The 17,160-nt window shown below is 42.8% G+C and overlaps 1 protein-coding gene across 2 annotated transcripts in view; it reads left to right on the top strand.

The window, feature by feature from the left end:
- cxadr (CXADR Ig-like cell adhesion molecule) overlaps positions 1 to 17,160 on the top strand; it is a 100,207-nt gene that overhangs the window by 28,829 nt on the left and 54,218 nt on the right. For both annotated transcript variants that reach the window (XM_073044799.1, XM_073044798.1), the window contains exons 2-3: positions 12,495 to 12,661; positions 14,423 to 14,627. In XM_073044799.1, coding sequence (XP_072900900.1) covers positions 12,495 to 12,661; positions 14,423 to 14,627 — 372 coding nt within the window. The remainder of the gene's footprint in view (positions 1 to 12,494; positions 12,662 to 14,422; positions 14,628 to 17,160) is intronic.

Here is a 17,160-nt window from a genome sequence, read left to right as displayed (position 1 = left end):
TGGACGCCCCAGTTCCCTCCTATATTCTACAGACATACCGGATAGAATTAGTGTGTTGGGGTTTTCTGTAAGGAATCTATGTTCTCCCCGTGAACGCACGAGTTTCCTCCACGTGTCCCAGTTTCCTTTCATGTTCCAAAGATCTATGGGTTATTAGGATAATTGGTCACATGGGTGTAATTGGGCAGTGCTGGTTCATTGGACTGGAAGAGCCTGTTATCGCTAAGTAAAAATAAAAAAGAAATAAACCCCTTCTCAGTAATGTTATTAAAACATAGAACAGTACAACACTAGAACAGATCATTTGACCTACAATGTCTCCGCCAAATGCAATGTTAAATTAAACTAAATCACTTTTGCCTATCGGCCGTTACATGCTGTGTCGTATGACGTGGGTGATTATGGACTATCCATGACCATGACTGTACTTGGCAAATTTCTTCGACAGAAATGATTTGCCATTGCCTTTTCCTGGACAGTGTCTTTACAAGACTGGTGACCCCACCTCATTATCAATACTCTTCAGGGGTTGTCTGCCCAGTGTCCGTGGTCGCATAACCAGGACTTGTGATATGCACAAGCTGTTCATACGACTATCCACCACCTGCTCCCATGGTTTCATGTGACCCTGATCAGGGGGCTAAATAGGAGCTACACCTTGCCCAAGGGTGACCTGCAGGCTAGTGCATCACCTCCTTTGATGGAGCCATATCTCCACCTCACCACCCAATACATGACCTATATCCCTTCAGGGGACCCTGAAGAGTGATGTCCATCTAAAGGCCCTTAAATGCCTCTATTGTCTGTTTTTTTTAACAGGACTTGACTCATATGACCAATTTACTAACTTTTACTAATCGTTTCCATTCTGTGTACCCATGACTGTGGCCTGCCTGAATTTTCCTGGCAGACAACCAATTATGGAGAAACATGCCTTGCCTTGGATTATCCAGTATTGGACAATCGGATTTAGTCATCGTAATGTGGAAAGTTAGGCTCCTACTTCAGTAAAGTTCTGTTATTTCTCTGAAAAGACTGTGCACTGTCCCCCACATTTCCCATAGCTGACTGTATTACACTAAAGCTGCACGGCACAGTTTAACAAAACTGACAATACCTTTTTGTTAAATCTCCCCTCTCAGGGTTCCCTGGTTTGATCACTATACTTAACAGGTTAAATTACCCAAAAAAATTGTTTTTTTATTGTCAACTGTCTTGAGGGCCAGTGAAAATTTCTATTTCGTACACCATCCATTCAGATCATTTCATCGTGCCAGTGCATTGAGATTGTATAAGGGAAAACAGTAACGAAGTTCAGAATAAAAAGTTACATAGTGAATAAAGTGAGGTGGCATGGTTGTGTGGTGCTTAGTGTAATGTTTGTGTAATGGTTGTGTGATGGTTGTGTGATGGTTAGTGTAATGCTTCTACAGTGCCGTTGACCCAAGTTTGTATGTTTTCCTTCTGACTACATGGGTTTCCTCTGGGAGCTCCAGTTTCCTGCCATGTTCCAACTTGATGGCATGAATATTGATTTCTCCCTCTGTTAAATAATGTTTTCCCGTCCCCCTCCCCCTCCCTTCTTCTTCACTCTGGCCTTTTACCTCTTTTCGGCTGTCTATCACCTCCCCTGGGTCCCCTCCTCCTTCTCTTTCTTGGGTGGTCCACTCTCCTCTCCTATCAGATACTCTTCCTCAGCCCTTTATCGTTCCCACCCACCTATCGTCTTCCAGCTAGACTCTTTCCTCTTCCCTCTCCCCTCCTTTTTATTCTGGCATCTTCCCCCTTCTCCAGCCCTGAAGACGGGACTCAGCCAGAAATGTTGTCTGCTTTTTTCGTTTCCATAGACACTGCCTGACCTGCTGAGTTCCTCCAGCATTTTGCGTTGCTTTGGATTTCCAGCATCTGCAGAATTTCTTGTGTTTTGGGTCAGTAAGTTGTGGACATGCTCCTTTACACTTGTGTACTGGAAATGACATCAAACAAACTTGAATCTTAAACATTGGTGTTGATAACCAAAACCTTTATCCGACTGTAAACAAGGACAGCTGTTTTTCTGGACCTGATTTCCTCATGAGTAGTATTGCTTCACAACCGGCATAGTTTTCAGGCACAGGTTCCTGTGCAGGGAGGTGTTCTTGGTAGGAGGGCATACATTGTACACACCTTGTTACAACACAAGGCCCGGAGCTGTAAATGACTGTGCGGCATTCTTAACTGAGTACATTACAACCTTTGGACTCTTTTCCCCTCAAGGCTTCCATTCCAGTTTGCTCAAAACCGATACCAGTGCAATCTATACTGTGTCACCCTGTTTGACGATAAGTTTCAGCCTTGCTCCTTTGGTTTCGATGTGGGCTTGGAAATTCCGTCACAGGCTTTGATAACGCACCTTGATCAGCAGGTCGTTTCTTGGTGAGGACTGAGGGAGCCCTTAGTTCAGAGACAGTGAAAATTGCCCACTCACATGGCTCCCTGGGGAGGTTGCTGGGGTCTGCATATTGCCAGGACACTAATAGGATCATATAGCATAGAAACAGGCCTGTTGGTCCATCTATTCCATGCCAGCCTGTTTTTTTTTGCCCCTGCACCATAGCTTCCACACCCCTCTGATCCATGTACCTATTCCAACTTGCCTTAACTGTTGAAATTGAACCCACATCCACCACTGCTGCTGGCAGTTCATTCCACACTCTCGCCACCCTCTGGCTGAAGAAGCTACCCCTCAGATTCCTCTTAAATATTTCACTTTTCACATTTAACCCATGAACTCTAGCTCTAGTTTCACCCAACCTCAGTGGAAACCTGCTTGTGTTTATTCTATATACTGTATACCCCTCACAATTTTGTATACCTCTATAACACAGGATCCCAACCTTGGGTCCATGGACCTCCTCAGTTAATGCTAGGGGTCCATGGCATAAAAAAAGGTTGGGAACTATGAGATCTCCTTTCATTCTCCTGTGTTCCAGTCCTAAACTATTCAACCTTTCCCTTTAACTCAGGTCCTCAAGTCATGACAACAACCTTGTAAATTTTCTCTGTGCTCTTTCAAGCGTATTGATATCTTTTCTGTAGGGAGGTGGTCAGAACTGCACGTAACCCTCCAAATTCAGCCTGACCGTGCTGGACTGTTTGAAGTCCAAAGAGATGAATAGGGAGCTTAAGTTAAAAGAACCCTTAGGAACCATTGATCATAATATAATTGAGTTCAACTTGAAATTTGATGGAGAGAAAGTAAAGTCTGACGTAGCAGTATTTCAGTGGAGTAAGGGAAATTACAGTAGTATGAGAGAGGAATTGGCCAAAGTAAATTGGAAGGAGGTGCTGGCAGGAATGACAACAGAACAGCAATGGCTTGAGTTTCTGAGAAAAGTGAGGAAGGTGCAGGACATGTGTATTCCAAAAAATGAAGAAATACTCAGATGATAGAAATAGTGCAACCATGGCTGACAAGGAAAGTCAAAGCTAATGTAAAAACAAAAGAGAGGAAATACAACAAAGAAAAAATTAGTGGGAAGACAGAGGATTGGGAAGTTTTTAAAAACCTACAGAGAGCAAAGAAAAAAATCATTAGAGGGGAAAAGATAAAATATAAAAGCAAGCTAGAAAACAATATCAAAGTGGATAATAAAAGCTTTTTCAAGTATGTTAAAACTACAAGAGAGATGAGAGTGGATATAGAACTGCTAGAAAATGAGGCTGGAGAAATAATAATGAGAGACAAGGAGATGGCAGATGAACTAAATGAGTATTTGCATCAGTCTTCACTGTGGAAGACACTAGCGGTGTGTCAGATGTTGAAAGGTGTGATGGAAGAGAAGTGGGTGCAGTTACTATTACAAGGGAGAAGGTGCTGAAAGACCTTAAAGGTACATAAGTCACCCGGACCAGATGAACTGCACCATAGGGTTCTGAAAGAAAGAAATAATAATAATTATAAATCAATAATAAATATCGAGGACATGAGATCAAGAGTCCATCAGAATGAGTCCATAGGTTGTGAGAATATTTTAGTGATAGGGTGTGAAGTTGAATGAAGTAATCCCCACTGGTTCAAAAGCCAGTCAGGGGTAATAACAGTTCCTGAACCTGGCGGTGTGAGTCCTGTGGCTCCTGTACCACCTTCCTGATGACAGCAGTGAAATGAGAGCATGTTCTAGGTGGTGGGAGTCCCTGATGATGGATGCTTCGTGTAGATGTGCTCTATGATGGGGAGAGCTTTACCCAGGATGGACTGAGCATTATCCAATACCCTTTGTAGGGTTTTCCATTCAAGGGCATTGGTGTTTCCATACCAGGCTGTGATGTAACCAGTCAATATACTCTCCAGTACTCATCTATAAAAGTTAGTCAAAGTTTTAGATGATATGGTGAATCTTCGCAAACTGCAAGAAAGTCAAGGTGCTGATGTGCTTTCTTTGTAATTGGACTTAATTGCTGGGTCCAGGACAAGTCCTCAGAAATAACAACACTAAGGAACTTAAAGTTGCTGAATCCACTCTAATCCTCCAATGAGGATTGGCTCATAGACCTATACATTCCCTCCTCCTGAAGTCAGTAATCAGCTCCTTGGTCTTGCTGACATGACGAAGGGGTTTAACTCAAGGTGTGAGGCTTATCGACATCTCCACCCATTCACCCACGCCTCTGCTCCCATCACCACTACATCCACATCACCTTGCCTCACTTTATGTACAAATTAGTCTGTGTATACACACAAAAAATTCTCGAGCAACTCAGCAGGGCAGGCAGCATCTACAGAGGGGAATAAACAGTTGACATTTTGAGATTGGACCCTTTGTCAGGATTGGAAAGGAAGGAGAAAGAAGTCAGATTCATTTCCATAGATGCTCCTGACCTGCTGAGTTCCTCCAGCATTTTGTGTGTGTTGCTCTGGATTTCCCGCATCTGCAGAATATTCTGAGTTTATCAGTTACTTGTATATTGAGTTTTATAGGATTGCTTTTATTTTTTTTGTTTTTGTTTTGTTCTTTAGGGTTATTGTATTTTTTGTGCTGCGTCAGATCTGGTGTAACAATCATTTCATTCCCCTTCACACTTGTGTACTGAAGAATGACAAGAAACAATCTTGAATCCTGAATTTCTGACTTGGAAGTGTGAGCAAAAGGTTCGAAGCCTTAGGGTGCAGCGATCTGTAACTCTGTTACTTTCAAAGGGCATTTCGATTGGGAAACTCATCAGCAGGGCCACAGAGAAGGCGTAAGGGAGCGCAAATATGTAGTTGGTTTTTTTGGAATCCACTGTGTCTGTTGAGTAAATATAGGCTAGGAGTGTTGTGGTATACCTATGATCCAAAAACTAGGCATGGCAAATGAATCACAGGATTTTGGAGGAGGTATGCTTTAAGAGGCTGGTAATTTTATCTATTTACAGTACATGAGCATGTTACAACAGAATTACTATAAAAGCATCTTAATATGTATTTTTGTGTTTGTGTCTTCACTACTGATTTGTGGGTGTATGCGTTGAGTTTAACTGAAGCAAGGGATTCTGCAGATGCTAGGAATCTTGAACAGCAGCACAGACAATGTGCTGGGGATCTCAGCAGGTCAATGGGACCCCTCATCAGGACTGTAGAGAAAGTTGATGCATGGACTGCTCGTTTTGCTCTGCCAGAGTTTCACCAGTGTTTTGTGTGTGTTATCTTCTCTGTGTTTCTTGTTCACTCATACATGCTCTTTCTCTCTGCCTCATTCTCTCCCCAATTCCCTCACTCTTTCTCTTTCGCCCCATATCTTCACCCTCTTTCTTGTATAATTTATGCACAATTTATGTTTTTCCTATGAATACTGCTTATCTGGTGACGTGCTACTGCGCTCTCTCTCACTCTACCACTCTGTGCCTGTCTGTCCTCACTGTCTCTCCTGCTGTCTGTCACTCTCACGCTCTCTTCCTCTCTCTGTCTCTCTCCCACTCTTTCTCCCTGTGTCTCTATCTGTTTCTCTGTCAGTCTGTCTCTCCCTCGACCCCCACATACACCCATCCCTCCTCTGCCCTCAAATTTTTGTCCCCTTTCTAAGGGGTGTAACATCTCTGCAACACCATTTCAGGGAACTGGGGAGATCTCCACGCTGCTCAGGGTGACTGCTAATTTGTCCACACTCCACATTATTGAAGACGACTGGTTCTTTGCCGTCATTTCCATATTAGAGAAATCCTTTCTGAGATCAATGGAAAAGGAAGTGACTTACAGGTGTGCGCCGCTTAACGTCCATTCGGACAACGTCCAATCGCATACATGTCCGTAGTGCCGATCGGAGAACGTGACGTAGCGGATGTAACCAATCTCGTGTATCACGAGTCTCTTGAGTGTAGTAGTGTTATCTCTCTGTTTAATTTTCTTTTGAAAATATTACTGTAAAGTGCATCATGGCTTCCAAACGGGGCAAAACCACTCCTAGTGATAGCAGCAACAAGAGGCAAAGTATATAATATAGTGTTTGCACAACGTCCCATTCACATTACGTCCAATTTCACAGAACGTATCGTGGACGTTAAGTGACGCATTCCTGTATTTACCTATCAGCTGACATGTGAAAACAGGTAAATGCACTGTGACACAATCTGCAGCCTATTAGAACTCATACACTTATATATGCACACACACTCAAACATTCTCTCTCTCTCTCTCTCTCTCTCTCTCTCACACACACACACACACACACACTCACACACATTCACTCACATTCAAGTAGTAAAATGCATGTACTAAACATAAAGATTCATGTCAATCACAACACCATACTTTAAACATACTCAGTATAATTTTGTTGGAGTGCTCTCCTTCACGGCTACCTACCGTAGATTCCGGATTTTAAGCCGCTACTTTTTTCCCACATTTTGAACAGCTTTGAACTTTGCGGCCTATAATCCAGAGCGGCTAATACATGATTTTTTTTCATGCCACCTCGTAAACATTTTGCCTCATAACAGTAGACCAATAAAATTGATGAGTAGTTCACAGAGGTCCAATGAAATTGTACGATAAATCAACTTTCACAATTAAATTATTGTAAATCAGTCATTTGTACTCACCCTCATCAACATGGAAAACACTCGAAGCATTGTGCTGCCTTATGGCAGTTGCTTAGTTTATAATATTTTCGCTTAGTAATTCATTTTCTAGTTAAAGTTAGAAGAGTTTTAACTATATTTGTTTTCTGTACTACATCGCGGGATGCTATGACGTCACACCCGGTTTCGCGGTGTCTTGTGGGAAAATGCCGGTTTGCGATGAAACGGGACGGAGGGAGGGAGCGCATTACGCGAGCGGCTTTGGATCTGAGCGAACGCTGCTTTTAAGTTAAAGGTTATCAATAACTTTTCCTGGTAGGCTGCAGTATATATATATTTTTTACCAGTCGTTAGGAGATATTGGAATGTTGTTCAGTAAAGAAGTATACGCAACGTATATTTAAAAGTAGCCGCGTTACGGGCCCGGTTCGAAAAAAAGCATTTGCAATATGTATTTGTTTTTGTTACCATATGGATTTAATTAAAAGTTAAAAAAATCCTCACGTGTAATATCTTTCTGTGTAAATATCTCATATTACAACGTGGGACACCTGCGGCCGAAAATCCGGTGCGGCCTAAAATCCGGTGCGGCCTTTACAATTAAAAAATTGATTTTATTTCTAAAATCAGAGCCAGCGGCTTTTAATCAGGTGCGCTCTGTAGTCCGGAATCTACGGTAAGTCTATACCTCCATTCAGGTGAGCAATGATAAATTAGACAGTCCAAAAATTACTGACCTAGACAACCTTGGTCTCATATCACAAATATTCTCTCTGCTCTCTTCACCACTCCCCGCCCACCCCCTCCACCCCCCCACAGTACAACTTAAAATGGGTTAACAGCTCTGCCGAAGAGCCACTGTCCTGAAGCATGAAACCAGTTACGCTCTGCACAGATGCTGCCTGAACTGATGCTTGCATTTTCAATGGCACGTAACTGGCCACAATTGAATCTTCAGAAAGGCACAGATGGTGGAAATCTGAAATGAAAGCAGGAAACACAAGAATTAGCTTGCAGGCCATTTGATGTAAATTGAACAAGTTCACCTTCAGCTTGTAGATTAATTCCACATCTGCAGGAAGCTTCACCATCAGATGTAATGCAAAACTTACCGGTACTTACTGTGTACCATGGTCACACAGCATCACATTATGTACGGAAACCTGTCCTAATGTCTTTTTAAATAATGTAATAGTTCTCCCCTAGCAGCTCATTCTACCTTCTACATTTAAAGGTGCACTTTTAGTCTGCCTTCTCTCACCGTAAATCCCTGTCCTCTGGATATGGACTCCTCTACCCTCAGGAAATGCACATTTGAGCACGATACCAGAGAATAACATAATTTCATGGGTACGAAACTCAGAGTGTTATGGTGCTATGTTCATTCCACACTAACATACGGAAGTGAATGTTGGACAGTATCAAAGCAAAGTGAGGAAAGACTTGGAGCTGCTGAAATGTGTTTATTGAGGCGGATGATGAAAATATCATGGATGGGCAGAGTAAGAAATGAGGAGGTGTTGCATTATGGATCAGCCATGATGAAATGGCAGAAGAGACTTGATGGGGAAATGGCCTAGTTCTGCTCCGATATCTTATGGTCCAAAAAGCCAGAATAAGAAGACAGCTGATATCATGTTTGAGAGGCTCAAACATCTTGCAGTGACGGGAAAAATTGATGGAAGAGTAAATCACGGCCCCACGCATGACGTTCATGAGTTACATCAAGGGATAGACAGGCAAAAGTTTTGAAGAGCTTATTGGAACTTCTAAAATTAAAGACAGATAGAAGACCATGATCACTCACATCATACAGCACATAATGATGATGACCCTGGGGAAGGACTGTGACCATTTGTCTTGCCTGTTCCCCTCAAGATTTTACAAATTCACCCCTCAGCCTCCAAACACACACTCTCTATTTTAGGAACAGCTTCTTCCCTTCCACCATCAGATTTCTGAACGGATCATGAACACTGTCTCATTACATCTTTCTCGCACTATTTATTTTTGTAACTTGCCATAATTTTTTATGTATTGTATCATATTGCTACCACGAAACAACAAATTTCATGACATATGTCAGTGAAATCAAAAGTCAAAGTAATTTCCTAGACATGAGAAATTATCACAGTATATATATGTCACATATGCTTCCTTGAGATTCATCTCCTTGCAGCTGTTTACAGGAAAAAAAACATAGAGTTTATGAAAACTCTACATAAACAAAGACTGACAAATAGCCAATGTGCAAAAGAAGACAAACTGTGCAAATAAAAGAAAATAAAACATGAATTATAGAGTCCTTGAAAGTGAGTCTGTAGGTTGTGGAATCAGTTCAGTGTTGAGGTGAGTGAAGTTATCCACGCAAGTTTAGGAGTCTGACGGTTGAAGGGTAATAACTGTTTCTAAACCTGGTGGTGCGGGGTGGGGTAGAGGTGTACAAGATAATAAGAGGCATAGATAGAGTAGACAGCCAGAGGCTTTTTCCCAGATTGGAAATGACTAATATGAGGGGGCATCACGTGGAGGAAAGAATAGGGGATACGTCCGAGGTAGGTTTTTCACACCGAGAATGGCGGGTGCATGAAATGTGCTGCCATGGGTTGTAATAGGCGTGCATTAGGGGTATTTAAGAGGCTCTTGGATGGGCACATGAATGATAGCAAAATAGAGTGCTGTGTGGGAGAGAAGGGTTAAAAGGTCAGCATTACATTGTGGGCCAAAGGACCTGTGCAATCCTTGTTCTACTTTATTTTCTATGTTCCATTTCCCTCCATCTTTTCCTCTGGGTCTTTAAACCTGGGACTACATTGTGGGCCAGTGAACTGTGTTTCCTATGATGGGGGTGTCTAAGACCAGAGCAACAGCCTCAGAATATAGGGCCATTCTTTTAGAACAGAGATGAGTAGGAATTTCTTTAGCCAGAGGGTGGTGAATCTGTGGATTCATTGCCACAGGCAGCTGTGGAGGCCAAGTCTTTAAGTATATTTAAGGCAGAGGTTGATAGATTCTTGATTGGTCAGGGCATGAAGGGATACGGGGAGAAGGCAGGAGATTGGGGCCGAGAGGAAAAATGAATTAGCCATGATGAAATGGCAGAGTAGGCTCGATGGGCCAAATGGCCTAATGCTGCTCCTATATCTAATGGTCTTATTACTGTTCTGTGTTTTATCAGGTGAAGACTTCCCCCAACACCATTGATCAAAACGTAAAAACTATCATTGTGCTAGTTTCAATCCACTCATTTATGTTAATGTATACATGCTCTTAACCAGTGAACAATAGTATTTCAGTTTCAAGTCCTGCAGAGCAGCAACTGGCAGTTTCCAGGCAACCAATGTTTTGCATTGAGAGTGGATGCTAATGGTGGCTGGCTGGCTGGCTTGCTTCAGAGAGACATGCTTACTGAGCTTAACCTTGGAAGAGATTTAGTGCTAGGTCAAGGAATCAGCTCTTAGATCCAAAGAAAAAATATCTCTTCCCTCGGGTAGGCTTTTAATGTAAGAGTTCAAAGTAAATTTATTATCAAAGCTCCTACATGTCACCATATACTACCCTGATTCATTTTCTTGCAGGCGTTCACAGTAGAACAATGAAATGCAATAGAATTTATGAAAAACTACACACAAAGACTGACCCATAACCAATATGCAAAGGAGACAAACTGCAAATACAAAACAAAATCAAAAACGACATTATAAATAAAATAGATAATATTGAGAACATGAGTTGCAGAGTCTTTGAAAGTGAGTCAATAGGTTGTGGAATCAGTTCAGTGTTGAGGTGAGTGAAGTTATCCATGCTGGTTTAGGAGCCTGATGGTTGTAGCATAATTACAGTTCCTAACCCTGAAGGTATGGGACCTAAGGTTCATTTACCTTCTGCCTGATGGCAGCAGTGAGAAGAGAGCATGGCCTGGCTGGTGGGATCCTTGATGATGGATGCTGCTGTCCTATGGTGGGAGTAGCTGTACCTGTGATGGAACTGCCAGAGTCCACCACTCCCTGTTCTATAAGATCATAAGACGTAGGAGCAGAATTAGGCCATTCAGCCCATCAAATCTCAGCATTCAATCATGGCTGGTTTATTATCCCTCTCAGCCCCAGTCTCCTGCCTCTCCCTGTAACCTTTGACATCCTTACTAATCAAGAACCAATCAACTTCCACTTTAAGTATACCCAATGATTTGGCTTCCACATCCATTTGTGGCAACGAATTCCACAGATTCACTACCCTCTGGCTGAAGAAATTCCTCCTAGTGTCTGTTCTAAATAGACATTCCACTATTCTGAAGCAGTGTCCTCTGTTCCTTGACTATCCCACTATAGGAAGCATCCTTACCACATCCATTCTTTCTAATGGCCTTTCAGTATTTCACAGGCTCTGGTGTACTAGGGTTTCCAGACCAAGCTGAGAGTCCTCATTGTGCATTTTTGCCTTCTCAAGTTCATGTTTGTCATTCAGCCAACACATGGACACCCATGTATACAGCCAAACTAAACAATGTCAAGTGTCGACACTGTGTCAGGGTCAAGGTGCAAAGCAGAATGCTGGCAATTGTACACAGCCCAAGGCACATAAAGCACATCTAAAATAGCAAGTAACCATACAGTCACACAAACATATATATAATATATATATATAGCATGAATCCTGAGTGACATGGCCTGTAAATTGATGATGCGTGGGTGCTTGGTTGTATGTGTACATGGTTAAAGATCGCTTGTAATTTGATCTCAGGGTATGGATGAGTGCCAGCAATCCATTATGATGTGTTAATAAACATTAGATAACCTCATGGAGAATCTTTGGAGTTCTCATCACACTGCATTAAGTTCAAGATTCAAAGCAAATTTATTCTCAAAGTATTTGTATGTCACCATGTACTAACTCAGGATTCATTTCTTGGAGGTGTTTTCAGGAAAATAAAGTAATACGATAGAATTTATGAAAAACTATCAATAACAATGACTAAAAACCAGCCAATGTATAAAAGAAGACAAATCATGCAAATAATTAAAAAAACATAAATAATACCGAGAGGATGAGTTGTAGGGTTGTTGAAAATGAGTCCTCAGGTTGTGGAATCAGTTCACTGTCGGGGTGAGTGAAGTGATGCGCATTGGTTCTGGAGCCTGATGGTTGAAGGGTAATAACTATTCCTGAACGTGGTGGTGTGGGATTTAAGGCCTCTGTACCTCCAGTCAAGTGGTTGAGAACATGGCCTGGATGGTGGAGGTCTTTGATGGGTGCTGCTTTCTTGTGGCAGCACTCCTTGTAGATGTGCTCAGTGGTGGGGAGGGTTTTGCCTGTGATGGACTGGACTGTGTCTACCACTTTTTGTGCATTTTCCTGTCAAACGCATTGATGGCTCCATATTAGACCATGATACAACTAGTCAAATTATTCTATGAATGCACAGCTCCCTGACTACACTATTCTTGTTCGTGTAGGATGGACCCACTGCTTACAGATCCTCCCTGGTCCAGCACCCGAGGAGAAAGCTGTTGGTGACAGTATAAGGTTGGATTGCCGCTTCACAGTGGACAGTACTGACATTGGTCCATTGGACATCGAATGGTCGCGGACACCCCCTGATCCAACGTCTTCCCCGATCATTGTATGTATCAAGCATGCTGCTTAACTTGAACAAGTTGATGAATGAATTGGTTAGTTATCTTTAGGTGATGTGTAGGATGTAGTGCCCCCCAAGTTTATTTCCCAAATGAACAGATTTCTATTGGCTGAGCTGAGTTATTTATTTACATACTCCATTGAACACTCTCCTTCTCTCCATGCATTCATGCTGTCCTTCTGTCACCCCTTGACAGATTCTCTGCCCACTCTCCTTTCTATCTTTCTATGCTTCCCATCTGAACCCCTCCCCCTAAACCTTTCTGTTTATATTTACTAGAGACCCTTCCAACCCGTTGAGCCCGTGCTGTCCAGTTATACCCATGTGACTAATTAACCTATTAGCCCGTACAGCTTTGGAATATGGGAGAAACCAGACCACCCAGAGGAAACCCATGCAGTCACGGAGAATGTACAGATTCCTTACAGACAGCAGAGGAACTGAGCCAGGGTCACTGGCACTGTAATAATGTTACAAAAAACGCTACGCCCTCTTTTTCTCCTTCTTCCCACATCTCTCTAGATCTCTTCATCTCTCTCGCTTTCTTTATCTCTCTCAAAATCCCGCACTATCCCACCCCTTTTTTTCTGCCCCCCCCCCACCTCGTAAGGATAATAGCGACGGGCTAACTTTAAGAGAGAATACATAGTCATCCAGCTCAGAAACAGGCCCTTCAGCCCATCTTGTCAGGGCTGATCACTTTATGCATGGACTCTAATTCTACTTGCCTGCATAAGGTCTGCATCCTTCTATGGTTTGCTATTTAAGTGTGCAAATATGTCATAAACATAGATCTGATGCCCTCACATCCTCTCCAAATAGCAACCGTTCTATGTGTAAAGAAGCTTTACTCTTCAGATCCCCTAGAAAACCTATTCCTCATATTCTTGATACCACAACTGGTGGGAAAAAGATTCCAACTATCTATCTTACCGATGCCTGTATTATCTTTTATACTTTATCAGGTTACCTCACATCCTATTTCACTCCTGGATAAACAAGCCTAGCCTTTTCAATCTCTCTCCCTGTAAGACCTCCACTCCAGGCAAAATCCTGGTGACTCTCCTCCGCACTTCCTGAAGAACGACCCTATTCTTCTAGTGTAATGATCGGAACAGCACACATACTCTCCTGTGTGGTCTAACTAATGTTTTTTTTAAAAATTACGGTTTATCAGCCTAACTCTTACCTACTGTGTCCAACCTGTGATGGCACGTCTGCTTTCGTCACTATCTCATCCAACTGCTTGGCCATGAATATCACTGTCTGCTTTGCTAAAGTCTTCTGTCTAAGTCATGACTGGAGAGATAGCCAAGGGTGCCCTGTGAAGATGATCTTTATTTGTTAGATGTTCACCAACACGTACAGAGAAATGCCCACAAGTGTCTCACCATGCTTCCAGCGCCAGCATAGCACACCCATAGCTCAACAACCCCAACTTGTACATCTTTGGGACGTGGGAGGAAACTGAAACACCCAGGGAGAACATACAGAAGCCTACAGACAGCAGCAGGAATTGGAAACCCAATCTTCCTGCAGTTGCCGTCAAGTGATGCACTAACCACTACTTTACCATACTGCCCCTTTTAATAGTTGCTAACTAATATAGGTGCTCACTAAAGATCCAAAAAGCTGGAGCCTCAAATTCATACACTATTACTTTGTGACTAAATTATTTGCAAATTTAGAAAAAATCTTATCTTTCTAACTGATCCTTTATGTTCTTGTACCTATTTATTGGAAAAGATCATTGACTATTCTGGAGACAGGGCCTATGAGACCCGCGTTGAGGACATGAAAGGCCGCGTGCACTTCAGTTCACCAGATCCCAAAAACGGCGACGCGTCCATCAACATCACACGGCTAAGGTCCAGCGATTCCGGAATGTACCACTGCAAGGTGAAGAAGTCTCCCGGTTCGAAGACCAAGCCAGTGAGGCTAGAAGTTTCAAGTAAGTAAGCCACCTTCTGGTGCTGCTTTGTGGTTGATCCCTGCATCCATGGTAGAAACGGCACTTAAAAACAGGGAAGTGATTTAGAATCCCAGATACAGAATGATTCAGAAAGAGCTGAAGAGATGATGAGATAGTGGCAAGTGACAATATCCATGGCTGATAAGGAGTACAGCACTAGAACAGGCCTTTTGGCCCACAATGCTGTGCCAAACCACTTAACTTAGTAATCAAATGGCCAACGAAACCAATCCCTTCTGCCCACACTATGTCCACGTTCTTCCATTTTCCTCACATTCATGTGCCTATCAAAACATCTCTTATAAGTCTCTATTCAATCACCACCCCAGCCAGCACACTCCAGGCACCCACCACTCTGTGTAAATAAACCTGCCCCCGCACATCTCCTTCAAAATTACCCCCTCTCATCTTCAATGCATGCTGTCTGGTTTTAGACATTAAATAGCATACATGAATACCCTCTGGTTTTAAACATTAAAATCCTGGGGAAAAGATACTCCTTCTCTGCGCTATCTATTCTTCTCATAATTTTAAAAATCTCGATCAGATCTCCTCTCAGCCTCCGCCATCCTAGAGGAAACAACCCAAGATTGTCCAGCACATCTTTTAACCCTCTGATCCCCCAAGCACTCATGCCTTAAACTCGCATTCCCTCTAGTTATGTTTTTAAAATTTAAAGAGTAAGTAGGCAAATCTTTGAAAGTCCATAAGACCAGGTGACATAAGAGCAGAATTAGGCCATTTGGCCCATCGTATCTACTTCGTCATTCCATCATAGCTCATTGTGATGAGCTGAGGTTGAGGCTATGGGCCTGTTCCAGCTGGACAAGCCGGAGAAGATGAGGAAGAGGTTAACAAAGGATTCTTCCTGGACTAGAGGGCCTGCGTTACATGGAGTTAACGCAGGAAGTTAAATACTGCCCTTGTGGCTGAAGGGACCAGGGGGTATGGAGAGAAAGCAGGTACCGGGTTCTGAGTTGGATGATCAGCCATGATCATACTGAATGATGGTGCAGGCTCGAAGGGCCGAATGACCTACTCCTGCACCTATTTTCTATGTTTCTATGAGTTGGCCGGAGTTGTCCACACCGGATCATTAATCCTTTAGAGCATTAGAGGATGAGAGGTTTGTAAAATCATGAAGGGTTTTTGGACAGAGTGGATAGTCATCGTCTTTTCCCCAAGACAGAGGAGTCTGAAACTAGAGGGCACAGATCATAAACACAAGATTGTACTGTGTCATGTAAACCATGGTCCTGAAAAACGTTCTCATTTTTACTATGCACTGTTCCAGCAGTTATGGTCGAAATGACAATAAAAGTTGACTTGACTTGTGCAAATGCTGGAAATCCAGAGCAACACAAACAAAATGCTGGAGGAACTCAGCAAGTCAGGCAGTATTTGATCAGCATCAGGCAGATGCTACCTGACCTGTTAAGTTCCTTCAGCACTTTGTGTGTGTTGTAGAGGGCACGAATGCAAGGTAAAAGGAGAGAGAGCCAAACAAGAACTGGGAGGAAATGTCTTTCCATGGAACGTAGTTAACTCCTGGAATGAGTTGCCAGAGGAAGTGGTTGGAGAGCGTACAATTGCAACATTACGAAGGTATTTAGCTAGGTACTTGCCAGGGATAGGGTTGGTGGGTTATGGGTTGAATCCAGGCTTCTGGGAATTGCTGGGAGGGTGCTGTGGTTGACATGGACCAATTGGGAGAAAGGGCCCGTTGCCATACTTGGTTACTCCATGGCTCTTGAGACTCTAGATCAGGGGATTCCAAACCTTTTTATGCCATGGACCACCACCATTAACCAAGGAGTCTGTGGGTCACAGGCTGGGAATCCCTGCTCTAGAGGAAATTAAACTTAGGGTAAGAAGAAAAATATTTAATAGGGAACTTTTTCATCCAGAGAGTTATCAGTATCTGAAACGAGCTGCCAGAAGATACAATTGAGGCAGGGACATAACGTTTAAGAGAGAGCTGGAAAGGTACAGAGGTTGTAAGCAGGAGAAATTCTGAGATGCTGAAGATCCAGAGGAACAAACAAGAAAATGCTGGGAGAACTCAGCAGGTCAGGCAGCATCAATGGAGAGGAATGATTAGAAATATTCCAAAGGACATGGGCCAAACATGGACAAATGGGATGAGTTTTGATGGGAATCATAGAGAGAACCAGTTAGGCTGAAGTGCCTGTTTCCATGCTGTACGAGTCTACGATTGGAAGTTGATGCTGAATGGCTGGGCAGGCGAGAGGAGTAACCCTTGCCCCTATTCAATTATGGTGCCCATGTCCTGTGAGTGAATACCATTTTAATTATCTGTTGATTGTGAGATTATGATTGAGGTCCCAGCCAGCACCCCATCATTGAGGACATCTTCAAAAGGTGATGCCTCAAAAAGGAGGGATCTATCATTAAAGACCTCCATCACCCAGGACATGCCCTCTTCTCATTGCTACCACCAAGGAAAAGGTACAGGAGCCTGAAGGCACACACTCAACAATTCAGGAACGGC

Source organism: Hemitrygon akajei, chromosome 5 (genome assembly GCF_048418815.1).
Source record: "Hemitrygon akajei chromosome 5, sHemAka1.3, whole genome shotgun sequence".
Lineage (NCBI taxonomy): Eukaryota > Metazoa > Chordata > Chondrichthyes > Myliobatiformes > Dasyatidae > Hemitrygon > Hemitrygon akajei.
Note: the sequence above shows the minus strand (reverse complement) of the source record. Positions and strands in the feature narration are given on the sequence as shown.